At 37.4% G+C, this 25,679-nt stretch overlaps 1 protein-coding gene across 2 annotated transcripts in view; it reads right to left on the bottom strand.

The window, feature by feature from the left end:
• Positions 1 to 25,679, bottom strand: part of LOC100371816 (uncharacterized) — a 79,436-nt gene that overhangs the window by 31,678 nt on the left and 22,079 nt on the right. For both annotated transcript variants that reach the window (XM_085491801.1, XM_085491802.1), the window contains exons 2-15: positions 21,916 to 22,107; positions 20,160 to 20,370; positions 8,262 to 8,424; positions 8,002 to 8,154; positions 7,840 to 7,869; positions 7,682 to 7,723; positions 5,959 to 6,000; positions 5,406 to 5,468; positions 4,699 to 4,773; positions 4,508 to 4,591; positions 4,023 to 4,079; positions 3,438 to 3,545; positions 1,370 to 1,423; positions 748 to 801 (exon numbers count right to left, since the gene is read on the bottom strand). In XM_085491801.1, the coding sequence (XP_085347927.1) occupies positions 748 to 801; positions 1,370 to 1,423; positions 3,438 to 3,545; positions 4,023 to 4,079; positions 4,508 to 4,591; positions 4,699 to 4,773; positions 5,406 to 5,468; positions 5,959 to 6,000; positions 7,682 to 7,723; positions 7,840 to 7,869; positions 8,002 to 8,154; positions 8,262 to 8,424; positions 20,160 to 20,370; positions 21,916 to 22,107 (1,328 nt within the window). The remainder of the gene's footprint in view (positions 1 to 747; positions 802 to 1,369; positions 1,424 to 3,437; positions 3,546 to 4,022; positions 4,080 to 4,507; positions 4,592 to 4,698; positions 4,774 to 5,405; positions 5,469 to 5,958; positions 6,001 to 7,681; positions 7,724 to 7,839; positions 7,870 to 8,001; positions 8,155 to 8,261; positions 8,425 to 20,159; positions 20,371 to 21,915; positions 22,108 to 25,679) is intronic.

The following is a 25,679-nucleotide window of genomic DNA, read 5'->3' as shown; positions in this document are numbered from 1 at the left end:
GATTGGCTAAACGCGCCCGTGTCACGAAACGATTTCACCTCAATCTGTTATATGTCAAATGAGACAAATTCGTATTCGTATTTGCACAGAACACTCAAAGGGTCAAGGGTTGCGCTATTCGATTATTCCTCATCCTTCTGTGATAGCCGAGATTAGTCACGTACAGTGTCGGTAACATCTGTTTTCTGTTGAAGATTGTTCATAGATGTATTGCATTGGTATGTTTGCAATGTCACTGTAGCAATAGGCAATTTTCCGTTCACTGCCAGATCTCGCGTAATGCGAGAAGGGCGGGAAAGGTGAACGGAAAATGGTCCATTAGATCCTGCTGTCGTAGTTAACGCTGATTCTAGTATTCTCAGAGGCTTTGACGATTTCCCACTTGTTCAGTATGGTCCGGAATATTTCGAGATATTTTGACGCGCGACATACTAAATCGAACTCGGGCAAAATGTTATACTGATCGATAATATAGTCTGATAGAAGTTAGAATAAAATGGCCCAAACAACCACGACAATAACGACAAACTAAAACATTACGAGCGAAGCAGCAATGTAAACATTCAAATCATATAGATAAATGTTCGATATAACCCAGCATGTAACACTATAATTTCACCGACAATAATCATTGAATCAATCCGCCATAACTATGATTATAAAGTGATACACTGCAGTGAAAGGTTTAAACAGTATCACAAGTCATATTCTATGAATAGCCTCGTTGCATAACTACCACTTACTCACCATGTGACCTTTTGGTCCTGGCATTCCTGGCAATCCATCGAAACCACGATCCCCCTAGAAATAAATGAAGCTTGTTAATTTGAATACAGACGTAATGTTTGTCATTTTTGCCGCTTCGCTGGCACACCGCGTCAATCTGCACCGCTTCGTTGGCACACCGCGTCAACTCACGCCGATTCAATGGTACACCGCGTCATCGTCCTTCAATGGCACACCGCGTCAACCTTCGTCGCTTCAATGGCACACCGCGTCAATCTACACCGCTTCGATGGCACACCGCGTCCACCTACGCCGACTCAATGGCACACCGCCAACCTACGGTACACCGCGTCAATCTACGTCGATTCAATGGCACACCGCGTCTACCTACACCGATAGCACATGGCGTCAACCTACGCAGCTCGAATGGTACACCGCGTCAACCTCCGGCCCTTCAATGGCACACCGCGTCAACCTCCGCCGATTCAATGGCACACCGCGTCTACCTACACCGATTCGCTAACACATGACGTCAACCATCGCCGCTGCGTTAGCACACCGCGTCAACCATCGCCACACACCGAATCATATATATTGTTCAATTGCCCATTCTTTTGTCATGCTAAATCAAATAATTAAATACCTTTGTACCAACGGCGCCCGGACTCCCCCTCATGCCATCTTTGCCACTTCTTCCCTGAAAGACAGAACCAATAATGGTGCTCACACGTCTCGAATGCAAAAACAAAACAAAAACCCTGTCATTTCAAGTTATATCCAATCAACCGAATCAAATCAATCTATGCACATGAACGTCTACTCATATCAGGCATGTTACATGTCAGGGACCTTAGAATTGTAGAGTAAGGTACTGGCAAGTCATATATTGTATGCGTTTTTGGCATTTAATATTAGAATGAAATGCATTTGACCCCCCCTCGCCATTACGTATGTATATGTGAAGAATTGTGTTGTTATAACGAAATCCTTAAACGCCAAAGTTTTCTTTTACATTTCTTATCCCCCTGCCCGTAAATAATGAATTTTTTTGTAGTTCCTCGTCATATTTTTCAGGGTTTAAAATTCACAACCATAACAGATGGGAACTGTTAAGTAACTCACGAGATATTTTTCAACCAATCACGAACTATCTAACGGAGTAGAGTGGATAACAAAATGACAAACATAGTTGAACTCTGGTGACCTTGCCCTTTGTTATATAATATAATTCCCTTTATCATAGTTTGTTTCAATATAAATATGCATTGTCATAATTAATTTTGAATACAAACAAGTTTTGGGGTTGAACCAACAGTGGGGAATCAGTCTACCGAATGTCCTTAAAAGATGTAAATATCTTACAAAAACATTGGTGCCTTATTTGTTTAATTATTTTAAGGAACATAATTTCCAGCTTTATTCAAAGTAATTCAGATATTTTAGAATAAAAACAAATGTCTCATTGCAAAAAAAAAGTGCTGCATTTAGATGTGAATAGATTCATAAAACATGCAAGATAACAGAAAAATTTAGCTGGCTTTAGTCCAAGTATTTTGTACAGGTGTCTGCCAAAAATTAATGATTCACTGAGACAAATATGAACTGCCTCATTGTGTGACTACTGTATTATATGAAAAGTAAAAAAAAACACCCTTTATGAATAGCTATCATGTTGCAAGCTCTGCTTTGTATGCAAATCAACTTAAATAGTTAGTTGGTGTCCAGTGGAGGGAGAAGTCAACAGTACTGTTGCCTTCTGAGAATCTACATCTTCAAACACTGCAATCTTTGAAGTGCGTTTTTAAACTAGTATTATAAAAACTCTATCATTCTGTTCTAATAGCTGAAACATATTCCTGTGAGTTTTCATTTGTCGAATGAACTGTTTGTCAAATACAGAATACATATATTTTAGAATAATTTTCTTTTTAAAATGTGGATGAAATGTTTTGCTTTTAATGTATTTTTTATGTATTGTTTTTGATTTGATAACTTTGAACTAAACAGATTTTCTATTAGCTTCAGATCTTGATCAAAGTTAGGCACCCAGTTCATAGGAGTGCTTATATTGATTTTCTGACATCTTGTTTTCTGTAAAGATTTTATTCGTAGGTTTGCAAATGTGTATCAGACTGTGCAATCATTCCAGGAGTTGGTTTTGAAACCCAGTATGGGATTCTGAGATACATTACCAAGAATATTATTACAAGATAAAACATTTGCTTCATTGAACACATACAACAATGCATATTTCCACTGAGATCAGTGACCTTTGATGTGTATCACCAGTGATCAGTCAAGTAGAAACAGTCAAAATATTTTATCAGATTTTCTCAATTTTTGCATGATATTTTCATACAGGACATCTGTTGTTCAAACTCAGGGAAGACTTTATACTGATGAATAAGGTGACCAAGTTTGATAAAGTTTGGAATAGAATTAGTAAAGTTATTATGCAAACAATAACAATTATTAACGACGACGACGCCGACGACGACGACGACAACGACAACGCCGGACAAAATTTTTCCCTTAATATACCTTTCCCTTCCATCTTTGATGGTACGGGCAAGGTAAAAACAACTTAGTGGGATTAAATGAGATTAAGATTGCGGGAACATAATTTAATTTGTTGGGACGAATTAATGGTATTTTTGTTTCCCCATTGACATAATTCATACCTTTATGCCAGCAGAGCTGCTAGTACTTACCCTTCTTCCCTGTTTGCCCGGTAACCCCTGTGGTCCTGGAGTTCCCGGTGGGCCGGATGGGCCCATGTCACCTTCATCTCCCTTGGGGCCAAGAGTTCCTGGATAACCCTGAAAATCAGAAGTTACCACCGGTCACGAATGATCAAACAGTCATATAACAATTCCATGCATGGTTAGTTAAATTTATTACAAACAAATAGTCAAATCCCGGCGTACCGCAATCGTCATGAAATTTAAAGCGCGGTGGTCGTAGCGCAGCGCGTGTTCGAATTTCATGTAAATGAACAATGTATTTTACACGCGTTGTACACGTCGCTATGAGTTCCATATCGAACAGAACGTGGAACAACGACTGCCGCTCTTTTACTGAGCTGCGCACAAAAACGTAGACGACACATTGCAAAGTAAATTTTCTTCTAATTTGTTTTAGACGTTTCATACCATTATATTTTTGGTCTTATTCCACAATTCTGGATACTCATAAAATTACAAGATCTTCCTTGTTTGAGGCATGGTAATGTTAAGTATCTGCGGTCACATGATAAACACAATTTGGGTATTGGTAATATACTAGTGTTTACTTACCGGGGGTCCAATTTTACCAGTTAAACCAATCGGACCAGATGGGCCAATTAGAGCGTTCTGAAACAAACATAGGAAAGAAAATAATAAGTTAATAAATAATTTTAGTAAACAGTTATGAAGAAGCTACTAGTATTAAAATGTCCATTCATATATATATATTGATCTATATATTGGAAAATTTCTATAGTTACAAAGAGTAGGTACTTTGAATGTGCTTTCAAATTCTGGTCTTATTGAATAGTTGTGCATGGCACAGCATGTATAACGACAAAAAACTTGTAAAACATGTGTTAACACAAAATTCCAGTCAGTCATGTCAACAATTAAGTGCAATGATTTTGCTTGTATGTATATTTTCCTCATGGCTATTCGTTTCAAATGAACTTTGCGTGCAAGTTATTACCTCCTTCACAAGCGATGCATTTTATTGAAATCTACATCCGGGTCATTGGGACGACAGACCAATCAACATACAGCATACTCACCCTTTGCGTCTGCAATAAATTAGTGAAAGCAGCCATTGCTCCGCTATTGGGTCCTTTGTGATCGCTCCCATCTGAGATGGCACTCTAAATAAATACATAGACGTAGAGGAAGGGGAGTTAAGATCAAATTACGACGCAAGTAATTTGTCAGAAACGAAAAGTAATTAGGCTTGAGCAAAGTAAGTACTCACGGGTATAAGTATAACAGGTCCAGGTGCGCCTGGGAAACCCCTCTCCCCATTGAAGCCATCACGACCTTCGTCACCCTGAGAATAGAAGCAATTATAAAGAAAACTCAATACAATACACGGGGTAGAGCGGAATTCATAAATCGGATACATATACTTACAGACCTTCTCTTTCTAAGGTCTATGATTTAATAGGCGTCAAACATATGAATTGCTATTCTGTCTACGCCGGAAAAGGGAATCGGAATACAGTTGTACATTGGTTTCGTCTTACATCACATATAACTGTGCTGAAAGCTGAAATTTATAATGGTGAAAAATAATTACGCTAAAAAATATCAGATAGCTCTTAAAACTATACTGCCTCATATACTTGTCCGAATGCCTTCGATACTAATGTATATACCACATGTAGTATGGTATAGTATTCACATATCGCTTACTGAATGGCGTGCGATGTGTTCTGGGGATAATATTATAACACCAACATTTAGTGTGAATTATCTGCTATCAAGACTGCTCTGTGATGGTCCTACTTTTGTGCTATCTGCACGGTCTTCAATCTCATCCATTAGGGCGTGACACAGGTCCGTTGATTTGTTCGTGTACCTCGTCAAAGTTACTCCATACTGTACCAACTATGAAGGTCAATAAACTCTAGCATACACCATACATCATAATGATCCAAATAAAAAGAAATGTTTTCTTACTTTTGCACCTTTTTCTCCCTGTGGACCAGGCGGGCCATCGTATCCCATCGGACCTTCGGGACCCTGTATAGAGACAACGTTCAGAACATGTTAACAACACTCGCAGGTTCACTCCTCGGGAACTTAATACCTTACATTTCATATATGATACAGACACCAGTCTAGAACATTACGTTATACATTTTTTGTAGCACACTTTTGTATTTGTTAATAAACCTTCACTATAAATCGCGCCCTCAAAACCGACAAGACGCTTCTAAAAATAAACGGGTGATACAAAGGCCGTTCAAGTCATAGTCGTCCAACAACGAAGGTCAAGTTTTTTTGAACAATTTACTATAATCTGCAAGACGAATCACTTCGCAACACAATACAGTTGTCAATCTGAACGATATTGCTTTCATCCATACACGTCATTCTGACGTCACATAAGCGGTTCGCCACTAGAGGGCTTGATTTATAACACCCAATATTTTTTAAGGTTCGAAATAAAAAAAATCACAAAATATGTTCCTGTCCGTAGAAAGATATTATATTATTATATCATATTTACCTGTGGTCCTTGTGGGCCCGGCGGTCCTGGTATGAACACACCCTATGGGAAGAAGGACATACTTTGCTTTAATTTATAAAATTGTAAGACATCAACGCAAGGATACAAGGTGACATTGACATTATTTGTGTTTGCCTTGCAGGTTGTCCCTGTCTGTTACAGCGGAATATCACATCAATTACGTGTAATCTAGGAACGCGTGGCGTACACATGTTATCAATAATGGATTCGAGTGCTGTTATTTACCGCCATGTCCCATTCCAGTAGCAGCGCTGTCTAATTTCACGCGCTTCTTGCGAACAAGTGTGCAAGGCATCAACCATAGTCGAAGCAGACACAACAAACAATGCAACGAACTACATACGTGAAACAATCACACTGTTCTGACGTTGATCGTATCATTATACTGTGTCAACATATGAATATGAATTGTAATAACTTATATCTACAAATATCCTGCTGAAGTAAAATAACCCAGTCGGTTTATAGCTCATGCATATTCAAGTTCATCAACCCTGTGATATTGATATCGTATTTTTATTCTACATTTTAGTTTGTCGTTTTATATTAACCGCCTGTTCGCCAAATTTAACTGTTATCAACTGTGATCAAATATAGATTTTTGTATTGTTTTTCTAAAATATTGACCACAGTCTGTAGCCATTGGGTAATTACGTCAGACTGCTCCAATAAATGAAAACAATACAACACATACACAATGTATACAAATATTGGTGGCAAAAATTATGGTATTCAATTCAGTAACGTGATTTAAATCGAGGAATTGTTCCAATGAGTTTTTGCGTGTTTAGCATGTGTTGTTATCGTGGCTTGGGACTCAATTCTCGCGCATGCGCAAGTGACCCCCCCCCGCTTTAACATCGACGCACGTAACTAAAATATATTCAATCGTGGCGATGAAAAGACAATCAAATGCAGGAATGCAGTGTACTTGGGGGTGATTAACTGTGAGCGATGGGTGGCCACACTTTACTGGAACTGCTGTGGTACCTGATACTGGAACTGTATCATAAATTTTTAGGATTAACCTCTGACCTTGTTACGTGTTTCTGAATATTCGTCAGAGGACGTGCTGAACAGTGCTTAATAATTCCCGTATGTGCAATTAAATGCGCAACAGAAGAAAATGATTTTCATGTTCTGATTATTTTCTGCTAGGTCGACAGTTGATAATGAAGGGCAACGTGACTCTGATAGTCTTAGATAGGTACCACGTATCGGCGCTAGGCCGGCCGCATGCCGGGGTGTGACCTGGGAAGTTGTATACGTCACTTTTTAATATGTGTGTAGAACTCGTACGTGGTCTGGTTCCAATAATGGTGTGGTGATGAGACACTATGTGATGTCAATTATTCGGGACTCTGTAACCCCTGGTTCGGTGCTTTGTTTCGTTTGTTTAATATTTTTTTTTGGTGTAACACTAATTCCTGACATGTGGCAAATGCTCACGTTTTTTTGTTTCGACTTTGATAAAGCAAACATCACTACACTTTCTTACACCGATATTGTAGTAGGGTGTGGTGGAGGGCTAATATGATAGAGTTCGTAGGTGAATGGTCGCGTCGGAATAATGTGTCGTCAGAACACGTTTTAGGCTAGAACTCACGTGGATATTTGGGTATGAGTAGTTATCCCGTGACAAAAATAAACCGATACATGCAAGATAAAAATGCAAAGCAGGAAGTATCTCAACGTCACTTACCGGTTCGAGAACCGCGGGTTCACCTTTCTGTCCTTTTTGTCCCTGACAAAATAAATATTTAATTACAAAAAAATAAAAAACGTCATAAACTTGTTCGATATTTCATCACTCTAACGTTTTTTCTTTTTTTATATGTTTAATATTATAAAAACTCTTACTTGTCCGCCAGTACCAGGCACATAAGGTGGCTGAAATAGACAAACGACAGAAATAAAACATTAGTAAAATTATTTCTCAATATAAACCCGAATTTAAAGTTCTTGAATATATTTATGATGTCAGGGGTACTATTTCTTACCAAGAAATGTGTACAAACTTACGAAATCTGTTATGAATCCTCCGTCCGGTGTTGATCCGGCCTCTTCATTCTGTGGATATTCGGGCAATGGTGTGTTGCAGTCTGGTGTATACAGTGTACAATAGTCATAAGCATCGTATGGACTACGTGTAACTATCAGCTGTTGTATATCTCCCTGTAAATCAATCAATCAATCAATCAATCAATCAGCTACCAGCGTACGAAAAACAAAAATACAGATAAATAAATATATATATATATATATTCCATCATGTCACTCACGTTAAAAATGGTTGGTTTTCGTAGGTTCCTCCCGATGACCACAATGCCGTCTGTGTCTATCTTTGAAAATGGGTCACGTCCGAGTGTTTGTGTGTAGTTATTCTTGCAATCTGACAGCATCGTTATCATGTCACCACGAACACTGAAAGCTATCCTATGCCAACTATAGAAACAAAAGATAACAAAATGCAATTTTGTTTAGAACTGCTTGAATAATAATTGATAATTGACCAGAAAAAATAAACCGAGAACCAATAATCAGGCATTTCCTGTTATATATGCAAATGAGTATATCATACGCATATATTTGCATAGCAGTTTGATCCTTCAGAAAAAGCATCCAACTTAGAATTCAGGTCTATTCATTTAAGACAACTCATCTACATATAATTAGTTCATTCGAACACAGAGGGCATAAAGGCAGATTACGATAACGCGGCAGGAGTTTTATCCCGATAATAGAAAGTTCGATGCAAGAAATATTTTCTACGCGATATGTTACAATATCTGACACATGGAGCGCAACTAATCAATTCACATTGGATTTTGTTATGCGACTGCCAATGGATGGGCACTATGTCGACTTGTGTTCAAAACTGCGAAATATTCATTACTCGTACTTTCTTTTTAAAAAAATGGCTTGGAAATATTTAATGGGTATTAATCAAGAGTGAACATTAGGGTGTGTGTTACAATACTTTAATATATTTTGGGGGAAGTGATTACGACAATTTCAATTTTTTTAAAAGTTAAACTTAAACTATCTTGGTAGCACACTGAGCAGGAATATTTTTCTATTTATTCCCCAACATCATTCATATTTTATTCAAGTATTTATTTTATCTGACTGTGTTGTTAAACAATTCTAGGAATCTATATTAGCCAATGTTTTATTCAACTGTAACATACGGACAACTACACATTGGAACGTATGTACCCTTCCTTATCCATGTATTCAACACAACGAGAGAGAGAGAGTGAAGTAATGCTGAGACAGATCGGTCATTGAGGTCGCGTCAGACACCGATACCGCTAACATTCCAACACATATCGAAGTTGTGTGTTGAGAAGTTTTGATAAATTATTATTTTCTGTAACTCACACGTAACTAATAGTCTAGTACTTAAATTCTCTTCGCATTTTGTCGGCAACAAGGTTACCTGCCTTTTCAATGTTGGATTCATGTTTGATGACGTATTCTGACACTAACACGTGACAATAACGTAATAACATATGACACCAAAAACCTCAAATAAGGTAAGCCAATCCTAATGTCAATTTTACGGTCACGTCACAATTGAAAACAAATTGGACATATAGGTATCACACTACTATTAAAATTCGCATAGACGCCAATTTCAAAATATGCCTATTTAACATATAGTCCCCAACATTAACATTAACAAAAAGTAATATTAAAAACAATGTTTTGTCTAGTTTTTAAAAATAAAATTGTACATATTATCATTATAGTATTGAAGGTCCCCCAAAACAAGGCCGTTTCAATTACACTGGTTCCGTCCGTATTAGAAAAAATACCCAACTGTTTACTCACTTCAAATGAATCAGTCAACCAATTCAAAACTAGTCCCATAACAAAGGCTTGCTATTTTTGTATCATATTAAATATAAACCTCATGGAAAAAAGTGTTTCCATAATAAGAGGAAATACGTTCGTGTTGATAATTCTAATTGTGTGGTGAAACCTATAAATTACGATACTACCGAATGTTCGTAATTATTCATTTGCATATGTTTTGCATATCTAATTATGCACGCCATCTCAGTCGTGTCACCCCATGCACACGGTATGATATATATACTTTATACAAAAATTACTAGTCATAACAGATCTAACTAATTCAGACCCACATCAGAACAATTTTTGTGATATTTATAAAGAGAAGCTCAAATGTTTGTACCGTATGAAGTGGAAAAACAATTTGTTGAACAATTGTAAGCTTGACTTTTACAGGTGTGCTAAAGAAAATTTTGAATTTGAACATTATTTGGAAAAAATTAAAAATAAAAATCATAGAATAGCTTATACTAAATTTAGAACTTCTGCACATTTTCTTCCCATTGAATCCGGTAGACATAAAGGCATTTTGAATGAAAACAGGCTATGTAATCTCCATGAATGCAATAAAGTAGGGGATGAGAAACATTACATTTTATATTGTAATAATTGTCAAATCAAAGAACAAAGATCTAGATTCCTTGCAGCTTTATACATCTATGCCCCAAAGCTGGAAGATTTTAGCATGGATGAATTATTTCCTATTATTGTTTCAAGTAATGATTTTTTCATTCTTAGCATTTTTGCAAAATTTATTTTCTATATTCTTGATATGTTTTAATACTGAAAGTTTTTGTTGTTCTGAATGTTTTGTTTTGTTATTGTTATTTTTGGACTTTACTCAAGTTTTCATTGGTACGTTCCAAATAAAAAATTCTATCTATCTATCTATCTATCTATATCAGTGTAACAGTTAAAATTCTTTCAAATTATTATGCAAATTAGGCAACTACACACGGTTTTTATTTGGAGTGTCCGTTTTTCAAATAATGTGTTTTATACACGATAAGCTAAAACACTGAAAATTACTAGTACACTGTCATACTATGGGGAACACGAATCCGAACCCCAAGCTTCGTGTGTTTGTAAATATGGGACAATGCATTTAAGTATGTCCACATAACCGTGTAGACCAACTTACTAGTAAATAAGCAAGGCAACGTATAAAGGAAATGATATTGTTGTTTTGGAAGTATATTTGACTGATCTATCAGCAAAACCAGGGGGGAAAAAAAGTCGTTATATCATGTGCATAACATTTTCTTTTGAATAAGTAGCTTTCTTTATTCATTGGCAAGTTGATCTTCAAGGTTATTCAGGGCAAACTTAAATACAACATGCCATATTTATATTTACTTACGACATGGAATTAGGATTCACTGCTCCACGGTTTAACGTAATCTCTCCGGTGTATATTGATTTATCACAACCATATTAGTTGCAAAACAGCCGCTCAAAGTCAACGCCAGCCTGGTCAGCTATTCTCGGGAAGGGGAGCTACGGGACGTCCCTTGTTGCTTGGACGTGCATCACTGTAGCGTGCATTTCCATGGGCTGATGTGCGAGCTGGCGTGGTACACCGGTCAACACACACTCAATCTTGAGGTAATGCTGAACAATCAAATCGATATACTATGTTGCAAATGCAGGGGTGGTCGCGTTACACTGTTCAGGAGAGTCTCGACAACTGACTAGATCAAAGTGTAGTTTTCTTAAAGTTTTGAAATTAATGAATGTGAATATATTCTAACCATACAGTAATTATGTCTGCTCATATTTCATTGATAAAATCTGAGTTGTCTTCTTTTCAATTGCTTAATTAATGATCAGATCTTTAATTTTCTATTTTGGCTGAAAAAGCTAAAATGTTCGATACATTCGTTAATCACGTGACCATTTTCTTTTGAAGGAGTTTGGGCGTTTCCTTTTTCTCGTAAATGTTCATTTCACAGCTTTTTAAAATGTCAATGGGTTTTATTTAATTTACAAACAACTGACTAATTTCAAATAAAATTATCTGACATTATTATTATTATTATTATTATTATTATTATTATTATTATTATTATTATTATTATTAATCAAAACACATTTTCCACGCCCACTTACCTAACGGCCAACCCTTCTATCTTAGATCCAATACAGGCAACGAGCGCCCCCAACGTTTGTAAATCATCTAAAAGGTAATTTTTCATTCGTTTGATTAATTGGCCGAATTGTTAACGTCACTCCGCAATTCAGCCCGCATGTTCACGGCTTTTAACTGGTTCCAACATTCAGAAAATAATTTCATTTTAGATGGCATTCCATAACTGACCTCTGCGAACGCTGCCAACATTAATCAACTCAAGACTTGACATACTGAAGAAACCGATTTTACCAGAGATGAAATCCATGATGCGGTCTAGCAATGCGGGTGTTCTGTCTGTCACCGCAGTTGAGCCACGAGACGTGCGGCGATCGTTTACTAACAGGCCGCTCAATTTTGGAAGTAATCGTATTACATCGTTTGTCTAGATAGCCACGTAAGACATACCGTGAGTGCTGAAATTTGACATCAAATATCATCACCAGTACGTACGTGCGTGTGTGTACTATAAAACGTAAAACTATATGAATAAAATCTTTTACATCAACATATACTGTTATGCCAGCGTCTAATAGATTTTTACATATTTGTTGCCATAGCAACACTATTCTAGGAGAGCGTCCTCACCGGCAATTATGCCAAGTTTTATAATTTCGTTTTTTTTTAAAGCACGAAAATCGTCACGCAGTTTGGGTTTATAATTTGTGTAAACAATAGTTTACACGTGTTGTACACGTGACACGAACCAACATCGAAGAAGACACGACCCGACGATGGCGGCGCTTTAAACTAGGGCAGAGTATTTTCAAATATTATTCAGACCGTTAGAATTTGTTTGCAAGAAGTTAGAAGGGTGACATTTTACGAGAATTGAATCGTGTTGTGTCGACTATATACATTTTAAAAGGAGAGCAAATAGTGGTAAATTGTCTGCTAAAATACCCGGGATAGGGAAAATATAGGTTATAACAGATGGTACTCAGAATTATCTGACCGAGTGCTGAGTGGTCAAATGTCCAAGAGATGTGACCACTCTTGAAACTAAAATTTATTATGTAGTTTTCAAAAAGTGGAGCCTGTACATTTCAGCCAAGTGTGCTGTTTGTTCTGTAATGATCACATTAATGAGCTTCCAGCGTCCGTCCATTCACATAAAAGTCGAAAGCACGTCAGAAGTCAACGTATATAATCTACGACAAAAGGAAGCAATACAATCCATTTTATAGAAAGCACATATAATTAATCACACGATCAATGTCCAAAGCGTCTGATTATTTATGGTTTAAACGCCGTTAATATGTGTGGCCGTGATAATAACATGTTTATTTGGGTAGATCGTAAAGAAGGAGAGAAATGAGTAAATCACATGTTAATGACCAAGTTGATGCGTTAAATGAGACAATCGTTAGACAGTTTATACAGAACCATCTATATAAATCGCCTAGGATTTTGTTGATGAGTGACACAGAACCACTATATCACGCAAAGTGTGTAATGTAAATAAGACCATCGTTACACGTAACCCATGCTGTCTTTGATACGATATATGGGACCATCGTTACACGTAACTCGCATTATCTTTGATACAATATATGGGACCATCGTTACACGTAACCCACATTATCTTTGATACAATATATGGGACCATCGTTACACGTAACCCACATTATCTTTGATACAATATATGGGACCATCGTTACACGTAACCCACATTATCTTTGATACAATATATGGGACCGTCGTTACACATAACCCACATTATCTTTGACACGATATATGTGACCATCGTTACACGTAACCCACATTATCTTTGATACAATATATGGGACCATCGTTACACGTAACCCACATTATCTTTGATACAATATATGGGACCATCGTTACACGTAACCCACATTATCTTTGATACAATATATGTGACCATCGTAACACGTAACCCACATTATCTTTGATACAATATATGGGACCATCGTTACACGTAACCCACATTATCTTTGACACGATATATGTGACTATCGTTACACGTAACCCACATTATCTTTGATACAATATATGGGACCGTCGTTACACGTAACCCACATTATCTTCGATACGATATATGGGACCATCGTTACACGTAACCCACATTATCTTTGATACAATATATGGGACCATCGTTACACGTAACCCACATTATCTTTGATACGATATATGGGACCATCGTTACACGTAACCCATGGTATCTTTGATACGATATATGGGACCATCGTTACACGTCACCCATGGTATCTTTTATACGATATATGGGACCATCGTTACACGTAACCCATGGTATCTTTCATACGATATATGGGACCATCGTTACACGTAACCCACATTAACTTTGATACGATATATGGGACCATCGTTACACGTAACCAATTGTATCTTTGATATGATATATGGGACGATCGTTACACGTTACCCATGGTATCTTTTATACGATATATGGGACCATCGTTACACGTAACCCACATTATCGTTGATAAGATATATGGGACCATCGTTACACGTAACCCATGGTATCTTTGATACGATATATGGGACCATCGTTACATGGTATCTTGGATACGATATATGGGACCATCGTTACACGTAACCCGTGGTATCTTTGATACGATATATGGGACCATTTTTTTACATCACCCATGGTGTATTTGACACATATGAGTGACGTATTTTGATGACGTGTAACCATGGCCATGTCCAACATCAACTGCACAATACATTTCATTGTGTGTGAATTTGATAAGTGAAAAAGGGAACCACAGCCCCACCATCGGCGGGTAAGCAAGATTGTTGATAGCAACGTGGTAGTAACATTGACCTTCGAGGCGTAACTACACGGCACATATTTCAGTACATACTTCCATGGTTGTTTAGCGTGAACTATGTCTTGGTGTAAATGAAGCCTGAGAACGCTGCTACTTGAGGAAAAGTACATAGTTATTTTTAAGTAATGTGTCACTTGGCCATATTATTGGGACTCTCAATGTCGATGCCATTATATTCGTAAATACCAATAGACGCTTGCTGCTTTAATTGCCCACATTCTTCGTCTATGTCCTCCTATAAAATGGAACAAAACACAGTTTGTTGTGCGAGTATCACGCAGTGCTGTTAGCAATAAAGCCAACTTCGCATTACAGTCGAACCCTATAGCCTATACTGAAATGCGAGAAACGCAGTAACCCATTAATAATGATTCTATGATTCGGTCAAGTCTCTCTGATTTATAATGTGGTTGATTCAAGGGCAAACAGAGGCACGGTGTTCTACATAAATAGGAACGAATACGGTACGAGGGTTATATCTAGAATATTTCATCGTGGGCGTGGTTTATCTACGTTCTGGCCAGTGGCCCCATCAATTTCTGCATGTGAACTTAAATCGTTTGCAACATGGAAACCTTTTTTGTCTTGGTTAGAGCATACAAATCATTTGATCTGCAAAATGTTCAAACCAAAGGTTGAACATTTCGCATGCTTAGTATAAAAAGTAATTACTCTAAATAATTCAGGAATGGTTGTTTCAGTACCCCCTGCCTAGTATTTGGGTGGTCGCATTACGTCATTTTTGTGCAATCTAAATCTCGTTGTAACGTTCACGTTAAACATAATATATCTCAGTGACAGTATTCACACCATGGGCATACTTCAAAGGTGGTCTCTTGATTTAGTATTGATGGAAATAAAACCAAAATATGTCGAAACATCACCGACCCTCCTAGCTGTATATAATTACTTCGCTGCATACATGCATTGTATTCAGCCACAACACCACAAACCGTGTATCTATTCTAAGGAAAAAAAGAACCATTATTGGGTCGCCAGTTATGTACGATCAGGAAAATCAATCAGTTACATCAGGAATGTTCTAATCTGCCCTATATTCATCCCGCGTTTGTCCTTCAGTGTAGGGAACTTTGACACAAACTCACGGGAATGTGAAATTGATGATGTATTGACGTGGACTGCGTCCTTCTGGTTCCCAGCGTTCCTGGCATGCTTTCTCCCCGTCTGGAGATTCAGAATGTTACTGTCTATGACGCCAATGTAGGTCAACCGTCAAAATTCACACATTATGAATCCGTTTCCAAGGTTACCGTAATTTGTATGTATCTGGAAATCCCACTATGCCTCCAATTTAGTATTTCTTATCGTTTATACGCGGAATCTATCGAATACAAAACGTATGTATAATTCTAAGATCGCACCGATTAATACAAGATACGAATCCATACTTAGCTTAGTAGGATGACGTATCGATATATTTATAATAGGCTTTCCCTGAAACGTAATTATTATTATTTTGATTATCTGATTAAAGTTTATCAAGTTATACCACCTGCTCATATTTTAATTGCACTTCATATACATTTTACAAGTAAATGTTATTTTATCACAATCGAGATGTAAGAAAGTAATATTGTACGCCTCACCCGAAATAATCATCAGCTAGTGGGAGTATGTCGACGTACACGTGATCAAAATGGTGTTTTTTTTTATTTGCCATTTACCGACTGGTTGTGTTGACATACCAATTCATTCTAGCAGCGAATGATCACGGTATGTACAACAAAGTCAGTCGTAGATTCTCGGTGCATCAGAGGACGCGTATGTTGTCTTTACAAATATATAGTGCAACGTTGCGCATTGTAAAAACGCTGTAGTTATGAAATAAAAATTAAATTAAATATATATTTTTAATTCCAAAATACACTCATCAAACGCAACGTTTGTTGTTTGAATAGTTTAAATTATGTTTAATAAAGCGAGACATTTATACCATACTTGTTCGTAATCACACGCTGGTTCGGATATTCTCTGTTTACCAATTGTGAGCATTCAAGCAAAGTAATTAGAAAGTTCAAATGCACTATTTGAACTGACAATGTCCGCAAAAACCCAAATCCAAAACAACTGTGTTCTATAATGTTAACAAATGCGAATAGCAGCTCAAATTTGTGTGTGGATGGGGCGGGTTTCTTGAGTGAAGTAGTCGGTTGTTAAAAAGACATATCCTGGACGAGGGTGCATTAAGAATTCAATACTTTGCTGGCCATTGATTAAACTATTCCAAACATTTGCGTTAATAAGGCCAGGATTAACTGCAACATATATTGGTACATCACGCTTGTTTGTGTTTAAAGTTATGAAGAATTCCATTCATTTCGCATTTCATTGTATACCCGCCTACAGTTATAAAATGGCTTTCTCACCATGGCATCGAACACGAAACGTTTTAGGACATTTGTTAAAATAACACCCAGCCAACGCAAGCGATAACCACAAGAGGAAAGAAACAGCAGCGACTGAAATTTAATACAGTCTACATTGGGATACACGACATCTGATTGGTCATATATTTACTTTAATGGCCAGACATTCACAATAGCTTGTCACGCCAAATGCCTCTGACATGCATGCGGTTTTCAGGGTTAGCGAAACCACCAGATGAGTTCTATTTTACGAGTCAAATAAACGGTTCTCATTTTTCGTACTGTAATAGGCACTCTGAGATAAGCACCCCTGGTCGACATGCTTCAATGGTAGCAGTATACACTGGAGCGACAAATCGCCATTGTGGCTTGTTGAACAAGGTAATAGAGGCGATGATTACGGACTAGTGATGACAGAACGTGTAGCTAATTGCCAGGCACCTCTTTCTGATGCCACACAGTGTCTACGAAGAAGTCAGACGCAGTAAGCCTATGCTTCTCGTACTGATGTTCAGAGTTCATACCATTCAAAGGTCGACTGGGAACGCTTTTGAGGAGATATACAATTTATTGGGCGAGACGTTATAAGTACCCAAAGTGCGGACACACTAATGCAATATATTGTACATAGGAGAATACACTATAAATAGCAGGATAACGTTACATTGTAGAATTCATAGGATAACCAAATAAAATGGCAGAGATGCCAAATAGAATGCCGCCGTGCTTGAACATTCCCTTCCACAATGAACACAATGCCAGCACTCTCTTTTAACGTTTGTCTGCAATGAAATGGAGCGAAGAAGCTGTTTCCTCTCATGTTTCAACTAATCCTCAAGGCTACGACACAGACCAGGCACCATTCTGACTTCACCACTCTATAAGCTTCCACACATGCATGCAGGGTGCTTGTAGGTTTGATTCACGTATGTTGAAAGTCAACGAAGTTGATACGTCTCCAAAGGCGCAATCTAAAGGTGTGAGTGTCTAGGAAAACAAACTGGAGATTACATGTCTTGCTGTGGATTTTGAACTTCAAATATTGATAGTTGGATTTTGGTTTCTTTTGTTACACCTGACTCAACTGGAAGATCCTTTTTTTGAACAAACCACTGGCAATTTTGACTGCTTGTTGGTTTTAAAAAAGTGGAGTTTATGCTTTTTTTCTACAAGTTCAAAAGTTCGTTGTCGTTTTTTTCTTGTATCGTTAGGTATTTGAGATATTCACTTGTGGTCAAAGTACACTAAAGGAAACCATCTTTGTCCACAGCAGCACCTAGTTACGACCACCTAGTTCGGATAACTTCTGATACATCCCCGCTATTCCAAAACGCCCAGATACTACCTTAATAAAGTTTATGGACAATATTTGAGTAAATTAGATTTGTCGATAGGAACATATTACAGCAATACCAAATATCAGTAGACACCAATGCGATCAACCAAATTCAGCACTTAGTAGTTCTTGGGGAAGAATTGTTCAAGCGATTGCATATGTCTGGTATGTTTTACAAGTGGGATAGAATTCGTGAAATTGGTCTGAAGCTAAGTCCTCTCAAACCATGTTATGTTAGTTAGTTTTTGCTATCAGGGTGGCCGCTTAATTGATAAATGTAAGTTTGTGTTACAACATGACATTGAAATCGAAACTGATTATTGGCTAGTAATGTTAGACGAAAACCGTTGCATATCTACCGGAACTACGGTGACAGTTGTCAGGCGTTGGACATTGGATACACACGTGTCTATGAGTGGTGTAATGTCCACAGCGACGATGATGGTGGGCGTTGTTTAATTTGTTGACGATAACTTCAATAGAGGGGGGATCATGGAAAGCATTGCATAGACACATAAATAAAGCCAAAGTGGCGATATAAAGCAGTGGTTAGAGCCGCATAAAAAAGTACTAGCGGTCAGGGGGAATTGACATTTTTTAAAAGGCTCCTTAAGAAGTGCTTTTATAAGTGATGATAGGCGTTGTAACACGATTCCAGCGTTCAGCTACCTCTGTTTATTGGTGACACCTATGGCTTTACGTGACACACACATTTCTATTGAATGTTGTCAAATGAGGCAGAACAGCCAACAGAATAGCCCAAACTGAAGGAGCCAGTCTTGTATTCTTCTAGGTAGTCACCACAATACTTGTAAGTAGAGACTGTGAGCGAGACAGGCCACCACTTGTAATGCCGGGCAGAGTGTAGAATATCTAACTAATACCGCTGTATCCACAGAATGCAACCCTTTGTTGACAGAGTCTGCGCTTTTTAATCCACCTCTTCTTTATACAACACTCGGGTATTTGGAATGCATAAACAGCTATTCTACAAGTGTATATTTTTAAAACAAACTGGGCATCATTGGAGCAATTCCTATTTTACAATAGAGAGGTGATTGTTGCAAAATGAGAGTTAGCAATTTTGATAATGTCTATTTATGAATTCTAACATATTATGCATAGTAATAATAGCAACGCATTGGTCTACTGAAATATTGGATGCTTTTGATATACATTTTACTTTGCGCGAAACAACATTTAAGATATCGTTGCTGTGTTCTAAATGCCTAACCCGAATGTTAACTAGTTGTATCTCTTACACTTAATTATACATTTGACCAAGCTAATGCATTCCTGAAGTCACTAGTATAGTGATTGAAAAATAAACAATACTATTTATTTAAACGCACACAAGATAATGATATATGCCAATTGATTTAAGTAGGTATCGCGGATGAAGTTTTTTATTGTCAAACTACATTACTATTTCAGTAGTGGATTCGTTTTTTTATTTTATTCATTTTTGTCTTCTCATTGAAAACATGTGCCTTAGTTTGTGCGCCTAGTGTAGCAAAACATAAGATTGCAGGCATTAGAAATGGCATCGAAGCAAGAACACATCACAATACCACGATATCATACCACCATATCGCGATATCCGTACTGCATTGAATTTCTACAGCGGCATATGCCACTGCCCTAGATTTACTCACTTGCCATCCGCAATATCAGCTGGAAAAGTGGTCATATCGTCGCCAGGCATTCTGGGATAGTAATCTTGGTAGATAAACTTTGTCATTCTGTTGCTAAGCTCGATGCCGAGTTGCGCGATTCCATCACTCCCGTAGATCGTAACCAAACTTGTTTCCGATGTCTTCTCCGATCTCACCGTGGCAATGATGGAAAAATCGTCAGGAAAATCGTCTATAGATGTAACGGAAATGTTAGTGAGACTATGTGAATAACATGTTTAATAATGTTTTAACATATTTTAATAATGGTATATGTTATCGCAAAAAAATAGTAAATATAGTAGCATTCGCTAGTGCGCATACGCTTTGTATTATCTTTAATTACCTTTACATATACATACGCATTTGCGTTATTCTACATTATATCGCCAACCGACTAGTATTTTTGCTGTTTCAACAAGATAAACTACCTTTTAGCATGCTCAAAACTACCCCCAAGTTGACCTTGACCGTTTCAACAGAATGATAATTACTTCTGCATTGAGGTCAATATAATTAATGGCTTTGTACCTGCTTCAAATATATTTGAGGCAGACGATTTGCACGGCTTCTCAAAAATTTGATATGTCTGTGATCCAGAATTTCAATTTCTATTTTGCTTATCGTCCCTTATGTTTTTTATAAGGTTACAAACGTTGACAATGAACAGTTATTATGAGTTATATCGAAACATACATTTCCCCTTCGGTGATTGAATCAATTTGTGAGGAAGGGGGTGTGTTATTAAATGTAATATTATCGTGTGAAAGGTATTATCGGTCTCGCGTCAGACACCGAGACTGACATTCAGATATGCAGCAAACCGGTAATCGATATATACAAAGTGAAATGCCGGCTTGTTTATTTTGACTGGGGCGTGTAGAAATATCAGACATCTCCGTTCTCAAATGCAGTCTATTATGATTTCTCGTCTATAGTGGCATCCATTGGGGAATAGTTGACTGCCATGGTTCATATACGATGTCATCAGTAAGTTCATCTCGACTCCACAAGGATGAGGACCCGGGGTGAATTGTCTGCTCAGTTCATCGAGATTTGTGTAGTGATTACTAAAAAATTGAGAATCCACGGCGTCTATCATATATACCGTTCTCATCGAATGACTAACTTTGACGAGAAAGCACAACTTTCCATATATGGTCAATGAACTACCTTATTTGGTTAACTGACAGCGTGTATTTCAATGTGATGATGGCACGAGTTTAGTGATACAAGTCACAGATATTATAATATAACTTTTATTTAAAACTCTGTGTGTTGGACTGGGGGTAGTTGTTTCTGACGTATGGAGGTCGATTCAGGTCAACACCTAGTTCATACGTCACCCAGACCGTCAACGGTTGCCAGGCGACAACCTTTAATAGTTCCCATACGGCACACAGAAGAACCAATTTTGTTAGTAAAATTTGATCTTCTAAGTTTATGATTATTTTACCGAATTAATTTGACAATGTGTTCAATCACACTTTTATCGCTTGTTAAAATGATTTAAATTGAGCAGAAATGCACAAGTATGTAAAACAAGTACAACTTTCATTCAATGTCTTCCTTATTTATCGAGAGATGACATAATAACTAGGTCAAAGGTTAGATTGAACACTTCATTTTTATAAACACATAATCACATAGTTTTGAGTATGTGTAAACGTATCGTTAGCTTACAGTGTGTCCATCAACACATGTCTCGTCATTACGTGCATTCTGATGTCATACTTACCGTAAAATAACTCCAGCGTTGGTATGCTAATTTGCGCCTCTTCCTCTAGTCGAAAGGCTGTATCAGATGTGCCCAGTTTATATCTCGACGTTTCACTAACTGGCCTGTCTAAACAAAAGCCGTCTGCCTTGTGTACTCCTCGTAATTGCTTTTCGTTTCTAAATCCGGCAACCTCTAAAATATCTGTTGCGCCTGTAGAAGGGAAGAAATCAGAATAGAATTGGTAAAATTGGATAGAACACCAGGGCGATAAAACAATAAAAAAGGAGAACTCTGTGTTGGGTACGCGAGGAGTTGTCATTCACGTTAATGTTTGCCTAAATCTGGTCAGTAATACTACTTTCATTATTATTTCATTACCCCGAAATGTTGACCCTTATCTAAGATTTTTTTAGGGAAAAGAAACCAATTTGTACAAGACGTCACGTATCAACTGAACATCCACGTGTACGTGAATTCAATTTTTCCTGGTGGCCAGCAGACAATGTAAATCTGACAATTAGAAAAAGGGAGAACTGGAATTGAAATAGTTGATATATCCCGAATATGAGAGATCTAGAACAAGACAAAATATGTTATAAACATATACAATTTAATCAAGATCACACACTGCATTTTCCGGCAAGGGTTTGTGATTTGTTAGTTCAACTTCAACACTGACAAGAATTTGACTGCCATCAATTTTCCCAGCCATGTATTGCCCATCTATCACATGACCCCTCTCCAAGTCAAACAGTATAGTATGTTCACATTTTGTCTACGATGCAAGGACTAAGACATACATTTAATTATCAGTAGCGGATTTGGAGTTGAAGGGGGGTTCTGGTGGGCAAAGCCACCATTGGAAACCGTTATATTGTTCTATGTAATACTAATAACTCTCGTACTGAACCCTCAAACGAATGAGTTCTTGAGCTGACTTCGACTTCGTATTTTACAGTTCAATTACCATTAATAGTGATTATTCCTTCGATGTCAATTAAACTTATGGCGTCAGAAAATGGTTGGCAGGCCGGGATTTCTTTCATTTTACAAAATGTGTAGACTACATGGTTTCATAACTACTACATTTGATCTACCTTTAATTACATGTCGTGCACTAACCAACCTCAGCAATGTCATTATTGCTAATCGATTTAAACAATTTGAATACAATTTAAAACATTATGTGTTCAAATATCCAACCTATTTGCATATTTTGTTTTGTTTTTCAATGTCAATGTGGGATTTATGCATGCGTGACTTTTCCGCGTACTAGTTTGTCTACTATTGATATTTTGGGTGTATTCTCACATTTATTTTGAAAACTTATGACAACTACAAAATAATTTTTAAAAACTAAAAGGCAACCTTAACACACAACCACGCTACTGCTGCACAATTGCATACATCGAGTTAAATTGATGATTGTAGTGATGGAATTTGTTGTAAATCAGGGTGTATGTGTTCGGCCATTGTGATAAGTTAGCAGATCAGATAGGGTCAGACCAAAGATCAGAATGTATGCAATTTTCAATTGACACCATTCTCGTTGTACTGCCACTTATTCTCTATGTTACGAATTCATAATAATATGAGGTTACTACGAGAATACCTCAAAGTATGCACGAAGACAGTACAGCTGGAGTATCGACCGACGCGCAGCGGAGGTCGATGCGCGGCGTACTGTCCGAGTGCATACTGTGAGGTATTCTCGTAATAACCTTATTATTATACATCTTTTCCTTCCAAGGATACATCATGGGAATGCCGAAATCCAAAAAGTTTAGAACAGAATCAGTGAAATTTGTTGTGTGGAGTCCGGTCAAATCCTGTTGTATATAATACTATAAATGCAGTATAGTAAAAGTATTACATTATTACACGGGTGAATATCTACTATACACTATTTGATGAATATATAGACTTAATAAATATGGTGTACCTGATGTATAAATTTAATACATCTCTTAAACATTTTGTATATTTAGCAGGCAGTCCACATCTGTGACGTGGCTGTCAGGCAAATTTTTTGTATTTTGGGTTATCTAAAAAAAGCTTTAGGCCTGAAATCGCATCGGTTGCCACACCACCGAAATGAAATATGCAACACTATATCATTACGTTGTTTCCGGTAGCTTGCCACGTCAACATCGCCATTTTGTTTTACTTACTGGGGCACCACATGTACACGGTTACGCTAAATAGAAATTTGCATATACCCTTTAGTGGGACAGGGGTTAAATAGGTTAAATATTCATGGAACGAATACTGTGTCACAGTGGGTATTCCGCTCGGCAAATTTATTGTCACTTTGATGCATTCCTAATGCCCGGAGTTTGGTATACAGACACGTTCAGTGTACTCTGACAATTACATGGGTGAACTACTCTGTTATGTTTTTTTTTTAAATAGTTGACTAGTATGGGTAATTAGGTGGTTGCTAAGAAACGTAAATACATATATCTTACATAATTACAAATTTAAATACTATGTTAGTTTAATTCATCAAAATCGGGTATATATGTATGTGCCAAGGCTTGAATGGCAGTTCTTGTTTGAATAGAGATGCCCCGAGCGAACTACAACGGGCGTATGTAAATATACGAAGTCTCATATGTGGAGTAGCGGCTGCATAGCTCACAGTCTGTTCCCATGCAGCGAGTGACCTAGTGGGAGAACAGTGGAATGCCAACACGTGCAAGTCCAACGCGTTCTGAATACGAAATAAAACGTAAAGAAATGCATTTAATCATCGGTCGCTACATCTGAAGCGAATTACGAACCGTAAATCACGGTCGTGTCCTCTGACAGTGAGAGATGATGTGATTTATGTAAATTCTTCTCGATGATTGGTTTCAGGCTAGTTTTTACACGAAGAAGTGGAAATACAGGGGCAGGAATTATCTTTTGGATAGAGCAGTTTAACTAACAAAAGTGATAATGATAATGAATAAGTTGTTATTTGCGGTAAATGAAATGATGTAAATATCAGCATCTCTATTGCAAGACCAGTGACCCGTGCCTGAACTTTGCCCTGAATTTATAGAGCAGATATACCTTTATAAATAGTTCACTTTGCTTCTTCAGATGTATCGCATACTCTAGTATTATGTTTGGATTTATCCTATAACGTCAGACATACAGGAGGCTAATTTATGACTTTAGGTTGACGAACACCGACAGGCGTGATATCTATTGATTGCAAACAAGAGATAGAAGCTCTGTCTTTAGGCTACACCATTCCCGTAGCAAAACACAAACGCAGTAACTGATATTTTTTGAGTAATCTAAATTTAAGATGAAAACGTTCTACCATTTCTCTGATGGATCGCTGTTTGGTGTTCTGCGATCACTGTTGCCTATGTACATATGGAATTCTGGTGACTGAGTTTATTACTCCCATTACGTGTATAGATTGCCTAAATGTGGCATGTAAATACTAGAGCTGAATGTTGTGTCGGATGTATGAATGACAGATAATGGGTTAACTGAGGTCAAGGATTCGACAATGATCAAATATACAAGGCAGATTAAGATTTGGATCATGTATTCTGGACTTGGAATCGAATTTCTTTGCTCACACAGTGTGTTTAACTACTTTCTTGTGAACGGAATTTTTGTGGAATAGTTGCGTTCTTCGTTCTGTGTCTCTATAGTCAACTTGTCACCGGAAGCAAACTCATTAGCTCTGATGTATTTGTAGTATGAGGTCACACATACGCTTACATCAACAGATGGGAAGCTCGCGCTGGTTTTCTTCAAACCTGGGAAACGTCAAAAGC

This window comes from Saccoglossus kowalevskii, chromosome 17 (genome assembly GCF_978046115.1).
Source record: "Saccoglossus kowalevskii chromosome 17, keSacKowa6.1, whole genome shotgun sequence".
NCBI classification, from domain to species: domain Eukaryota; kingdom Metazoa; phylum Hemichordata; class Enteropneusta; family Harrimaniidae; genus Saccoglossus; species Saccoglossus kowalevskii.
The sequence above is the reverse complement of the archived record's forward strand: the minus strand, read 5'-3'. Positions and strand labels throughout refer to the sequence as shown.